The 14,540-nt window shown below is 43.5% G+C and overlaps 1 protein-coding gene across 1 annotated transcript in view; it reads left to right on the plus strand.

Annotated features, from left to right (window-relative positions):
* The first annotated feature begins 2,447 nt into the window (after positions 1-2,447).
* Positions 2,448-14,540, plus strand: part of LOC126176596 (muscle segmentation homeobox-like) — a 138,777-nt gene continuing 126,684 nt past the window's right edge. Inside the window, exons 1-3 of the mRNA XM_049923756.1 lie at positions 2,448-2,525; positions 2,682-2,852; positions 2,925-3,015. Of these exons, the coding sequence (XP_049779713.1) occupies positions 2,448-2,525; positions 2,682-2,852; positions 2,925-3,015 (340 nt within the window). The remainder of the gene's footprint in view (positions 2,526-2,681; positions 2,853-2,924; positions 3,016-14,540) is intronic.

The raw sequence follows: 14,540 nt of genomic DNA on the forward strand, positions 1-14,540 counted from the left end.
CTCTCCCCAACTAAGTGACAAGGAGCAAGCACAGGTCGTTTCATAACGTTATAACGGCCCTTCCACAGAGCGGCTATTCAATGAGTTCAGACACTCCTGGGAGCATTTATTTTCCGTTGAATACGAGGGCATGCTGAAAAGTAATGCCGCTGAATTTTTTATATGAAACTTCTTAAAGCTTTTTAAATAAAACAAACGTTACTAACATTCTTTGTCTTTATCCTTCATGTCTACACATTTACTGCTCAACATAGTCACCTTGGCGACGAACACATTTATGCCAACGAGAGACCAGTTTGTTGATAACGTCACTGTAGAAATGTTTGACTTCGTTGACGGAGCCACAGCCACATTCCTGCTTGCACCACTTTATCACCATCAATGTGAAGGCCTAGGAGGTGTTTCTTTCAGTTTTGGAAACAGTTGATAATCGGATGGGGCCATGTCAGGACTGTGTGGACGTTGATCGATGACAGTGAGCCGGCCGCAGTGGCCGAGCGGTTCTAGGCGCTTTAGTCCGAAACCGCGCGACTGCTACGGTCGCAGGTTCGAATCCTGCCTCGGGCATGTATGTGTGTGATGTCCTTAGGTTAGTTAGGTTTAAGTAGTTCTGAGTTCTAGGTGACTGATGACCTCAGACGTTAACTCCCATAGTGCTCACAGTCATTTGAACCATTTGTTGACAGTGAACCCAAGGTACCGGACTATTGCAGATGTTGCAGCACTCGTGCGTGTGTGGCCTGGCAGTGATAAACTGAAGGAGAGGGTACTCCGAGCGTGGACCAACTCCCCGAATTTGAAATTCGATTATAGCAAGCTGTTTCTCGGGCAACGATGTAGTTACGTTACACATCCCCATGTTAAGCAATTTATTTCGGAGCCTTCCAGCGGCAGATGGGTGCAAATATGTAGACATTAAGAATAAATATGTAGAATCTTAATAACGTTCGTTTTATTTAAAAAGGTTTAAGAGTTTTCACATATAAATTTCGGATACTTTGGTTTTCAGCATGCTCTCGTAGTAATAAAACTAAATCAAGAAAACCGCATCAACAAAATCTGCGTTAATCGCCCCACGCTAGAATACACATCTAGGCTACAAACTGGTTCTTGTTCAGCGAGACAGTCGGGGAATTGCTCCGCGAATGACCATGTACCTCAGCGCAAGCGCTACTCGCTCTTCGGTTTATCGACAGACCAGACAGATATTCATTGCCCTCGTGGCAACAAGTTTGAAGTTTAACGCACGGCTCGGCAATTCACAAAGGAAAGGAATATCTGATTGTTCGCTTCTGATAGAAACTAGTCAGATGACTCAAATAATCAGAAACGTATTGAGGCTTAACTTACATTTAATACAGTGGTTGCTGTGTGACCTACAGGCGATGCCTGCTTTTGCAAAAAAGTTTCTTATATAGCCATCTTAAAAGCGGACACTGCCTCGTGAAGTTGCGAAGATTTTGCCGTGTGGACAACCCCACGAGTGGCGTTCTACAGGCATTCGACGGAGTGGCTTGACGTTCGGTCGCTTACTCAACGACGCTCTGCGCTTCATCCACGCACCCTCCCCTAGACGGCGCGACATTGACAGTCCACCCCCACCACCGACGGCGCGCCACGTGACGTGTCGGCTCCTATTGGCCGAGAGCGCGCTGCGTGGTGGGGCGCTAGTGGGCGTCTCCTCGCGCCGCGCTGCCCGGCACGGGACGTGGTGGGGGAAGCCTGCTGGAGTGGTGGGGGGCAACAGTCGCGCAGGCCGCGTGCCCCCCTGCGGTAGGCGGGGCGCCGCACGGCGCTGACGGCGGCCCGGCTGTGTGTGAGATGCGATCTGGCCGGCGCGCGAGCAGCAGCAGCCGTCGCCAGTAGTGCTCCAGAGGCGGACGGCTCCGCGCCACACACAGCACAGTAGGGGCGAGCACGGCGGAGCAGCGACCGGCGGCCGACTTGCTTTTGTTTCCGCCGTCCGGTGACGTCGCGGCCAGGCGCGCGCGTTTTGTTCGCTTCCTTTTTGTGCGGCGCTCCCTCTCCGTCGCTCCTGCCTCTCTGTCTCCCTCGGCTGGCGCATCTCTCCCGTCCTCTCACAATAAGACGTTACTCCCCCACTCTGCCAGCTGCATCTCGACTCCTTCGCTGTTTTGTCCCGTATCGGGCCCCCTTTTTCCCCTCCCTCTCAACCCCGCACTCGCTGCCACGGTTCTTAATTAATTTGTGGGCGGTCTGGGGCCAGGCGGAACAAATTGTCCGAGAGTGTAACTCGTGACGTGTCAATAACTGATACGGGCGTCATTTCGAAGCCCTGTACTGTCCGGAGGAGTTAGTCCGCTGTGGACGTTTCGGCGTCTCGCCTGCAGCCTGTACGTTATGTAAAGAAGACGCGAGCGGGAGAACGCGAGAATGCCCGGACAGAAGAATGGTGGCCAGCAGACTGTGAGCCGCCACTCGCCTCAATGAGCGCCGCGACGAGCGTTCGCTCCGGGGGTTCCCCCGTCGGAGTGCCGGTGACGGCGGCGGCGCCCTCCGGCGATGTCGCGACTTCGACACCGTCGCTGTTGCACAACCACCACCACCACCATCACCACAGCAACAAACATAAAATCTCCTTCAGCGTCGACTCGCTGCTGTCGCGTAGTCCGCCGCCACCGCCGCCCCCTCAGCAGCAGCAGCTGGCGGTGACGACGCAGCCGTCGACGCCACCCGCGCAGCCGGATGACTACGATCGTGACGAAGACGCCGTGCCGCACGGCTACGCGCACGATGACGTCGAGATAGAAGACGACGACGATGACGACGTGGACGTGGAGGAAGACGGCGCCGACGTGGACGCGGAGGCGGAGACGGCGGCGTCGCCCGCGGCCGGCCCCGCGACGCCCCCGACGCCGCCCCCGGCGCCGCCGCTGGTGCCGCGGCCGCTGCACCCCCCGCAGCAGGCGCCGCCGCCCCCGCCGGGACTCGAATCGCTGCCCTGGGGTCTGCCGCCGCTCGCCTGGCTGCCAGCCTACCGCGCCGCACACACTAGTGAGTACTCTCCTCTTTTTTTTTTTTTTAAAAAAAATTGCCTTGTACGAAACACAGTGTTTTTCTTTCTTGTGTCGTTCATCTCCATGGATACAACCTGAGGCGTGTTCAGTTATAATTCATTAATCTACAGGGTGTTCCAAAATTATCCTTACAACTTTGACCACATATACTACGGAAATGGGAACAGGTAGAGAGGTGCGGTTTGCAGCATAATGTTCACACACGCCGTAAGTTTTAGTAGCCGCTTAACAGAGTTCAGCGTGCGGGCCATCTATAGCACGCAGCATATTTAAGCGGTATTCCAGTTTCATTTATAGCCTAGCGTGTCCTCATTAACGTGTGCAGCTGCCGCTCTTACGTACTCTCGCAATTCTTGCAGGTCTCGAACGTGATCTGATAGACAGCATTGTGCACAAAACCTCAAACAAAACTATGTAATGGATCCACTGGAAATGAGTGTCAGATTTGGTCCCTATCAACCAAGCCAAACACTGTGCCATCTTGCGCGAGGTGAACATTTTTGTCAATAACTAATTTTAAGAAAAAGAAAAAACTTAGAGTGTGTGTGCGTATGTGTGTGTGTGTGTGTGTGTGTGTGTGTGTGTGTGTGTGTAAACATGTGAGCATTATTTCACAGACCGCACTCTTTCGTCTACCCCCATCTCCGAAATATTCGTGGTCAAAGTCGTCAAGATCATTTTGGAATACACTGTACTGTTAGTTTTCGTTGGCTGGCATGAACTTCCGTTTGGTGTATGTCCGTTCTCGCAAGTCCTACTAGGCTACAATTTGCGCTTACAGTATCTACTACTAATTTTCCGTGTTTACGTTTTGCTTCACTTAATATATTCCGTCTTTCGCTTCAGATGAACTGCTACAAGCATATTTGAAGATGAAATTGCTTGATTTGGTAATTGATAGTATCAATTAAACGCCATAAAAAAACGGAGAGACGAACACAATATAAATCTATATCTCCATCCACACATCTGTCTCATGTCGCGAAGCGGTTAATGTCTCAAAATATCTTTCCTTACGTCATTGACCAACACGTGTTTCCAAACACGTTTCAACATACGTGGGTCTCTTTTTTTTATTTCTAAAGCTGCATTAATCTGAAGGGTGAGCCGCCCGCAGTTCACAGCTGTTATGCATTTTGTGCCTTGACAGCATGTCACATTTTTTTTGTCGTATTCTGCATCGCTGGTGTGTTTTGTGAGTCGTAAAAGAAAAATACTAATTCGCAAACATGGAATTGCGGATACAGGAGTTTCTGACTTCTGAAATGAAGTTGGCGGAAAGCTCTTTTGCTTTTGGAGAAACTCTGTCTTTGCAGAACATTATATTTTTCTTTTTCATTGTGTTTCCTGATACAGGCTATGTTTCGTCTCCTGTGTGGGTCGAGGTTTTATTTCCGAAGCTGCTTTGTTATTAAGTTTGGGTTGCGCCAGGTTGCCTGCTGTTGTGCATCATTATCAGCTGACAGCATATCAGGCTTCTTCTCGTATTCGTGGGATAATTTATTCACACTCATTTTAAATACGTGAATTTAAATTGCGAACACGGACAGGGGTTTCTAATCTAAGAAGGTCGGTTGCCAGAGAGCGCTGTTACCGTCATAGTCCCGGTGCTTACGTTTCATTATAATTACAACGTGCTTGAGTACAGACATCTTACGCATTAGGCCTAACTGAACCATCAGCACGCCATTAAAATGTTTTAATAGTTGTACTAATATTTTATCTCACGTGTTATGTACGCCAGATTCAGTCCGAAGTCCCGAAAATTGCTGTTTTTTACCAAGCAGTACTGACGTGTATGTATCACGTAATATACACCGCAGTTAAAACAAATGATTTCCGTATCAGTTAACAATAACGACATAATGCGATCTGACAAGTCGTACCCAGTGTAAATAGTAGTTGGCCAATTTTCAGGCAAAGCGCATAAACAGAATAAATTAGTCATCCTGTATGTTCATGTTTTATTTGTTGCATAGGAGCTGAATTGTCCTTCGTCGGTAAAACATCTTCGTGGTAACTGCAGAATTGTGACTTCGAATCTCACTGTCGGCAATAGTACTGGTGAAAAACTTAACATGCGGCTTTTTCGTTTATGCTGTATTGTTATCATCTTCTGACGACGTCCATAACCTACAGGATGCATAAGTAAACGCAAATATGTTAGCATGCTCCAAGAAAATGTTATATCAGTACCTAGAAACAAGAAATAAAATACTTCTCGCACAACAGAAATAAGGGATACTAACAGGACAGTATATATGACATCCGTTTCAATTATGGCGTTGAAAACAACTGCTGCTGACACATGCGTTGTAACTGCTGAAGAACATGTGGTCTGTACTAACTTATATTTCAAATTTACACTGTGCGAAACAGACACGAGATGAGTTTACAACTCGAGTAGTAAGTAAGAATTTTATAAACAACTATTTATTCGGCGTTTCGAAATTTTAAGTGGCTTTTCGTTTGAGAATAGCGAAACATGTTTAAAGGGTGATTGGACGTAGATTAAAAGCGATGGTACTGTGGATTGTTCAGAAGGAGAGACACTACCTTGTCATATGCGCTGAGATTAACGGTCCGTGAGATACAAATATTTGAAACTATTGTTTGTGAGGTTTACTGTTGTTTGTGGCGTTGGTTAAAGATCGAAGTCGACTGTAATTTAATTCAAACAAGAATGAAACTTGATTTTAAGTTTTTACTTTATTTTATTTAACTTTTTTAAATTCTTATGTGCAGACTAAATACGCAATTAAGAAACTATCTTTGAATAACAACACAGCATGAACACACAAATTGCAAAATACACTGAGATTGGTGGCGGCATTTTTGACACTGGTTGTAAAGAAGTGTCCGCAGGTCGTGGTCGTGCGGTAGCGTTCTCGCTTCCTGCGCCCGGGTTCCCGGGTTCGATTCCCGGCGGGGTCAGGGATTTTCTCTTCCTCGTGATGACTGGGTGTTGTGTGATGTCCTTAGGTTAGTTAGGTTTAAGTAGTTCTAAGCTCCAGGGACTGATGACCATAGATGTTAAGTCCCATAGTGCTCAGAGCCATTTGAACCATATTGTAAAGAAGTCAATAAAACTTGACAAACGGCACTATTAATGTAGTAGCACCTGCATCGTACTCACCACTGTCAGTTTCGAGCATCTTTGCCCCATAAATCATAATGAATATTCATGAGTTTCAACATGCCATGTTGTACAGGTCCCACTGGAACACAATGTTTATTTATTGTTCATTGTTTCGCCGATCTTCTATGAAGCGGTATAGTGTCAATAAAGTAGTCACGTTATGTGTCTTGTTTGTTTAACCTGTCAGAGTTGGATTACCTGTGATCATGAAGATAACAGCATGCCCTGATGAATCTCGAGTTCGAATTCCACTGTGACCGTATGTGTCAGTCTGTATGCCTTTCACCCATTTGATATGTTGTAGCATCTGACACGTGCATGAGCGTGACTAGAAGACTTTAGTGGCCGGCAGGTATGACAGTTATCTAAAACAAATAAATTCATATTACTGCGAGCTACAAGGGACTGAGTGAATTATCTTCTCTTACTCGGTCTTAAATATATCTGTCTCATTTCTAACTAAAATACTTTCCGCAAACGACCTTAAGTTATGGTATATATTGCGAGTTATTTGCCATTGATACTATATGTCTTTGTTTGCAGTTAAGCCTTTCATATAAAATTAAATTAAACATTCCAACACAGTACTTAAACAGAGACTGCTTACGTAAGATGTCTATCCACGCTTTGTTGCCATTTCAAACAATTACTGTTGCTGGAATATGCCGCATAAATTACACAAAGGCCGTGCATGTGGTCTGTATGCTTTGTTTTATGTGTTTTCAAAATACACAGCGCTAGGTAGTCGCAGCATAGGCTTATAATTTAAAGTACCGAGCCTGGTGGCGCGGTGGTACGGCGCTGGATTCGTATTCGAGAGGACAGCGCTTCACATCCCTGTCCAGCCATCCTAATTTAGAATTTCTGTGGTTTCCACAAACTGCATAAGGCAAATGCTAGTATGTTTCCTTTGAAAAGACTACCTTTTCCATGCTTCCCCACTCTGTTACTCCGTCTGCAATGACCTCGTCGCCCGTGACGTTAATCCCAATTCTTTTATTACTTTTTTTATGCAATATTAAGCGATTCGTACATATATTTTATTTTTCAAATAATAACTTTCATAAACAGATTCAAAGAAATATAGTGCAAAAGTCATGGTTTCTTTTTAATTTTTTACTTATATTGCAGGAATATAACAAAGGAAGAATAACTCTTCTGCTTTTATTATACTCACAGCGTCCTAAAACACATCCTGAGAATTCAAGATGAAAACAAGAAGAATTCTACACACACGAATGCACTCTATCCACTCATCGTGCTCTACAGAAACGCAGCTATATTTTAAGAAATAATGTGCAAATATGACGTCAGGTTCGTCTCTTTCTTCTGCTTAAATGCGTCCCTTTTTATTTTAAATTTACTCTCTTCCAAACATACATCATGAATGGTTTTACTGCGGTCAACTTAATTTCTGTAATATACCACAACGATGACAAATGAGTTCACTTAATCCCAGCTACAAGAGGGTACACAATGTTTACATTATCACTCACGGGGGGCCATGACACACTATCCCAACTTCCACTCTTTGACAGAACCGAATGTTAACCTCTGACAAAAACATCCAAGTTGAAGACGAGAAACAATATTGGGAAACTCATTTTCAGACATTAAATTAAATGTAGATCTTCTGTTTATTAGATCCTGTAATTATTCTGTGTGAAACGACTTTTATAATGAAGTTTTTCCATTATGGAAAAAATGTTGATCATATTCAGTAATTTTCTAGAGCGAAGGCTTACATTTGTTATACCAGTGACGCCATGATCAACGCTCGTTCACAACGCTAATTTGTCAGTAACAGATTAATGAGCAGTTTCTAAAATATATTACTTATATCAGCCATCACATTTCGGTTATGCTTAAGCGAAGTCAATCAAACGGTTAGCGAATCGCCCAAAAACATAATCACAGTTGAAATAAATTACTTAGGCGTGTGTTAATGTATCCTGAAACGTAGGTAGCACTTCACCGCGCACACTAAAATTCGCGGAGTACCTTACAGTTCCTGAGCATGACACACACAAACCACAGAAAACTTATTTGCTTGTGAAAACTTCTATGAATTACTTGAACATCTTCATGACCATAAATGCCACCTGTTTATTCGTTACCTAGTAAAACAGCAATGGTGGCATAGAGACTCTTGGATGTGTAATCATACTTCAAATATTTTGAAATTCGAAACTAGTAATTTATTTAGTTCGTCACTCTTAAGTCCACAAGGAAAAAATTACCTACAGTAAATTACTTTTCCACTTATTTTCAATATCCTTGGATAGACATTAGGAATAATTTTGGCTTTATAAGTAAATGGAGTTGCACGTGACAGAAGTTATAATTTCATCTGGTATTTCATAGCTCCTGAGTATACGTTCATCGCTTTCACCCACTCGGACATAAATAAACCACAAAAGCTGCAACGCAGTCTAAACTCAATAGACCTCCTTGTTTATCTGTCACTCCATATGCGGTCGATTCGTATGTCATAGATACGGCAATTTTGGAACAGTGTTTTAACAGCAAACTATTTTCGAAAGTATTATGTAAAGAGTGAAGTACGAAGATCGGATTTTAATTTTCATGCAGTGATTAAGATTTTATCCATGTCATTCCACGTTGCTGCGACACCAACAATGGACTGTAAAAGGGCAGCAAATTTAAGTGCAATTTCAGATTCTGAAACTCATCCGTATTGTCCATGCAATATAAGTGGTAAAAAAATTTAACTTGGCGGCTTACCTTATGTCTTTGGAGAAAAACTGTCATTGTCTGTGAAATGTAAAGTTCTGCAAGAAATTTACTTTGGTTTAAGAAAGGGTATACCGCCGATAGCCGATGCCCGCGGCACGCTTGAAATTCAAAGGCGTATCACAGAGTTCGGGAAAAGCTCTCAGCTTCGCCAGTATGGTGAACTGTTAAATACTCCGCGTAGAAAAAGCAGTTGTTTTCAGTCCCATGCTCTACTACACTCATATCTGCTCATTTTCACCAAAAATTTTGATAAAAGCGGTTGAGACGATCACACATGTCTCAATATTGAAATGAGTATCCAGTTACATTCATGTCTGTTCAAACTCCGTGCCATGTTAGAACACATTGCAAATATCAGTAGACTCGATAAACTCAGTCATTTTTTTATGGAAACGTTACTGTTATGTGCAGTTACCGACACAACAGAGTTCATGCAATCAAACATTTCTTGAATTTCCTAATATTCATCAAAGCCTAATAGAAACAACCATTTATTTGTAAAATTTTTCATCAAGTTGACAGAAGATCTTTAGATATTCGTGAAATCAATATTTATATTTATTTATTCAGGAATACCAAATTCACACAATTGGACTGACGTCTAATGCAATAAATCAGAACGTCATATTTATTAACGACTAGGGAGAAATCGATTTTGTATTGTGTAAAAGCTCGCTGCAGCTGTCTCTAGTAATTTATTTTCCGTTATGGCGAACAGTTTTGTAAAAAATGCTTATCAGCAACTACCGGACCATTACTACTCCTTACAAAGTACAACAAATACACATAATATAAAAAAATTACTAGTGTTCACTAAAAGCCGTACAAAAAACGTTCCTTTGCAAAGACAGTTTGTGGAGGTCACTGGCTTCAGTACTGCACATAATTCCAAAAGTGATTTGTAATAAGAGGCACTTTAAATAATTTTCTCTTTTACTATAGTAAATTAACAAAAAATTGAATTACACTTGAGTCTTACGAGAACAAGATCGTCGTGCTTCTCCGTGAGAAAAGAACGGAAGATTACTCTGACTTTAATTTTTGACCTTAATAACGTGGTATATGTTCAAAGTCTGAAATTGAAGTGTAACTACTACGAGTCCTTGTTGCATGTATTTTTAAACCATAGTGAATACTTATTTGCGACAAGTCAAACGAATTACTCAATAACGTCTCATTCGTCCCATACAGCCAACGTTGTTGTAGCAAAATCATGACAGATCAAAGACTTTGAAGATGATCGTGGTGCAGTGGTCACTGCTCAGTTTATAGTTTATAGCATTCGTACACGAATGAAATCATAATCATCAGTTCCTACTGATGATTTTATTCATTACAAGGCTTAGAAGAACAATGTTATCGTAACATATTACACTGGAATAGGGACACACACATTTCTCTCCGTATGTCATTTTTTGATGAATTCCACAGACACGAACACGTATCAAACAGATTGTGACAAGGCGGAATTTATGTGCGCCTTCTATGTTACTCAGACGAGTTTTTTTTTTCTTTGAATGACTAGTGCTTCCTTCTTGTTTTATGTATTTAATCTTTACATAGAAATTACAAGCATTTATAAAAATAGTTTGTACAGATTTTTCTAGTAATATTTTAAATTTTAAATTAAACTGACGTGTTTGGTATCTGCTAATGTTAAGTATCGTCTGACGATGGAATACATTCTCCGAAATGCGTGACCTCAACAACAATTTGAAGAACACGAACCGTTATCGGCGCTTTCTGAGAGTAACTCTGTCTCAAAAAGAATTAAAACTAATGGTGCGATGTTGGTGTACTATGTCCGCCACACAGTGCTTTACAAGAAAGTAGGAGAAAAACATTTGAATGCCTCGAAAAAAAGTAGAGTCTCGAGAAAATCCACGATTTAATTTCCACAACTTTCCTGCGTGTGGGCTTTAATCGTTGCCCACTTATTTAGCGGAGGGTCAGGTTGACTTGGCTCTGAGCGCTATGGGACTTAACTTCTGAGGTCATCAGTCCCCTAGAACTTAGAACTACTTAAACCTAACTAACCTAAGGACATCACACACATCCATGCCCGAGGCAGGATTCGAACCTGCGACCGTAGCGGATGTGCGGCTCCAGACTGTAGCGCCTAGAGCCGCTCGGCCACTGCGGCCGGCTCAGGTTGACTTGGTCGCATAAATTTTGTGTCTGTGCTGATGAACAGCTCTCTCAAACCATCACGGTTACCCGTTTAACCAGTCGCTTAGCTGGCCTGAAGGTTGTCAGTTTCGCTCTTCGTCATTGACAAAACTGACCGAACAGATTTGATACAGAGTGCCAAATATGTAGTAGCATATGAAACACAATTAATTATGTTGATCTTTAGAAACTCCTGCTATCGTTCGCATACAAACCATAATTTAATGCAAATGGCGTTTACTGCTACCCAAAAGATACGATACCCATCCCACTGACAGTCTGAAGGATAGAGTGAGCAACAGTCTACGAATGCTTTTTTGTGACTTTGTAGTGTACGGGAGAGTGTCGTAATAAATGACTGTGGGAGGATACATGATTACTTGCGTAGAATCTCTATTTGATGAGATGAACGGCAGTTTGTTCTAAAAGTGAAGAAATGTAAGTTACGGTATATGAGTGGGAAAAACGATCCTGTAATGCTCGAATATAGAATTACAGGTGTGCTACTCGACACAGTCACGTTGATTTAATATATAAGTGTGCTGTTTCAAACGACATGAAATGGAAAGAGAACGTGCGGTCGGTTTTAGGAAAAGTGAATCGTCGACTTCGATATAATGGGAGAATTCTAGGAAAATGTACCTCATCCGTAAAGGAGACTGCGTGCTTGTACAACCCATTCTTGAGCACTGATGGAGTGTTTGGGATCACCAGGTGGGATTAAAGGAAGACATCGCAGTAGTTAACAAACGAGATGCTAGGTTTGATACCAGTAGGTTCGATCAACACGCGAATATTACAGACATACTTCGGGAACTCAAATGGGAATCCCTGGAGGGAAGAAATTCTTTTCAAGAAACGCTGTTGAGAAACTTAAGGTAACAGGCTTTCGTGACAGGGTGAAGAACGATCCTACAGCCATTAACAGACAGGGGTTGAACAAAAACAGGGAAATGCCGCGAGAAATGTTTGCTTAAACGTAAATGCAGGTGCTAGGCAAGCCTGTAGGTTTCGCCTTTGTATTTAACTACTACCGGCACCGGTGCAATATCCTCAATACGTTGCAAGTGTTAGTTATGGTCGGAACAGTGTTCTGTACAGTTCTGAGTGAATTATGTCAGAGTCGCAAGAATTCGGACGTGTGCCAATTGTTGGTGGTCGCATGGTGTGTGCTTGCGTACCCAAGGGAGATGAAGTGTTGCGTGTTTAAAGAGGCACGGTATCGAATATTGCGTACAGGGAAAGCAGAACAGCCTGCTCCTGTAAGTCACAAGGCGCACGAAAATGTGTGTCTCTGATCGTCACAGATGGTCATCGTATTGCGACGAAAACTAAGACGACGATAGCTGCAAAATTCACTGCAGAACCTAAATGCCACATTCGCGAACTCTGTCAGTACCAAAACAACACGAAGGGAGTTCTCTAAGAAGGAATTTGCAAAGCAAGCTTGTTTCCCAGAATCACTCATCAGTGATCCAGATGCCCGTAACGCAGAAGCGTGGTGTCGAAGCTATGAACCCTGAACTATGTAGCAATGGAAGAATGTCATCTCGTGGGCTGAGACTTGTTTTCACAGGGTGTCCAAGTTGCGGCCGAGTTTAAGTCCTAAGAGTGAAACATGTCAGGGGTCTGGCTATAGATTTAGCAGCCATATCGTGGTATTCAACGGGTTACTCTGCAAGACTGCCTCACTGCCAAGGGTTATGTGATCATTTGTCTGATTACATCCATCTTGCAGTACGAAGTTTGTTACCCAATGGTGACCCTGTGTTCCACGACGGAAGGGCCCCTATTCATACAACTCGCGTCTTCCAGGACTGCTTTTGTGAGCACAGGGATGAATTGTGGCATCTCCCTTGCCATCACAACCACCAGATCTCAAAATTATCGAATGTTTGTAGTCTACTTTGTAGAGGAGAGTGCGTGTTCAGTATCCAGCTCCATCACCGTTAGCTCAACTTACCACTATTTTGCAGGAAGAATGGTATAAGATTCCCTCCGAAACCGTACAGGAGGTGTAAATACAAGCCGAATGGAAGCTGTTTTGAATGACAGTATACATGGTAATGCGTTGTGTTTCGATATTTTTGTCTGCAGCTCATATATAAAGAAGACCGCGTACAGAACACGTATGCCACCCACTCTACAGTTCTGGTCGTGTGCTTGGTATCCTCTCCTCGTCAGGTTGAAGGAAGACATCACAGAAGTTCTGAGGCACTCTGCTAGTTGGTTAGCTTAGGTCGGATAAACAAGCAAGTATTACGAAGGTGCTCAGCTAAATGAAATGGGAAATCCTGGAAGAAAGAAATTCTTTTCAAGAAACATTTCAGCTACTTAAGAGAACAGGCTTTTGTGACAGACTGCAGAACGATCCTACCGCCGACAGCATTAGACGAGATACTAGAAACTAGGGCTCAAATAGACAGTCGTTTTCCCCTCGTCCCATTTGTGAGCGTAACAGCAAAAGGAATGACCAGCAGTGTTGCAGGGAGCTCTTTGGAGACCTGCGGAGTATGTATCCAGATACAGACAGAATGAAAGGGTCTTACATTGCGGATGGGTTACTGTGTAAGTACTCGATTACGAACAGAATTTCCAGATAGCATCCGTAAACCAGACGTTATAGGAACCGAGTGCCGCCTTTACCGCTAACCGAGCTGCGAGTATAGTACTCTTATGACGTAATGACGTTGGCCCGCCGCGTTGACAGCTTGCTTCATCCTGCCAGATTGATGGACGTTCTGCGAGTGGCTCTAAGCATCCGCGGTGCTGCCTGCATCTAGGGTCTATTCCTGCCTTAAAGCGCGCCCCAAAAAGAACAGGAAGCGGCGAACGAGACGCGGCTTATAAATCTCCGGTAAGACCGCTCGTTGAGCACGCCGCGCGTGTTTGAGGTGTCCGTGGCACAAGGGCCGGCGCAGGAAGCGCTAAACGTTCAAACGCCGGCCGGCCCTCTTCGTTTTTGTCCCTCAGACCTTCATGAGGCGCCGCGCTCGTATTACTCCGTTTTCTTGAGAGGGCTCAACCGTGTGGAGACCGCAGACTTTGCGTCCGCTGGTTGCTAACGTTACAGGAATTATGCTTGGCTCCATCTTACTAATCCATCTTACAAACGCACCTGTGTTCTGCTATACCTGTAAGTTGGTCAGTGACACGGTGCAAATAGGAGATTACTAAGATCGTAGTAGGTGTGGAAAAAACTGACCGGTAAAAACCGACACCGGTATTTTAGTTCCGAATAACCGCTTTTTTGCGGTATTTATTTGGTCCTCGTCATAGCAGATGTTTTACTTTTTTTTTTTTACTAGCAACTAGGTCAAAACCGAAATTTCAATTAGCCACAGCAAGAGTGGTAAAATTTTTGGTTCTTAAATAAACCCCTGTTTATGAAAAACGAGTAATTTTTACTTCTATCCAGCCGCTGTGCTCGAGCGGTT

Source organism: Schistocerca cancellata, chromosome 3, assembly GCF_023864275.1.
Source record: "Schistocerca cancellata isolate TAMUIC-IGC-003103 chromosome 3, iqSchCanc2.1, whole genome shotgun sequence".
Lineage (NCBI taxonomy): Eukaryota > Metazoa > Arthropoda > Insecta > Orthoptera > Acrididae > Schistocerca > Schistocerca cancellata.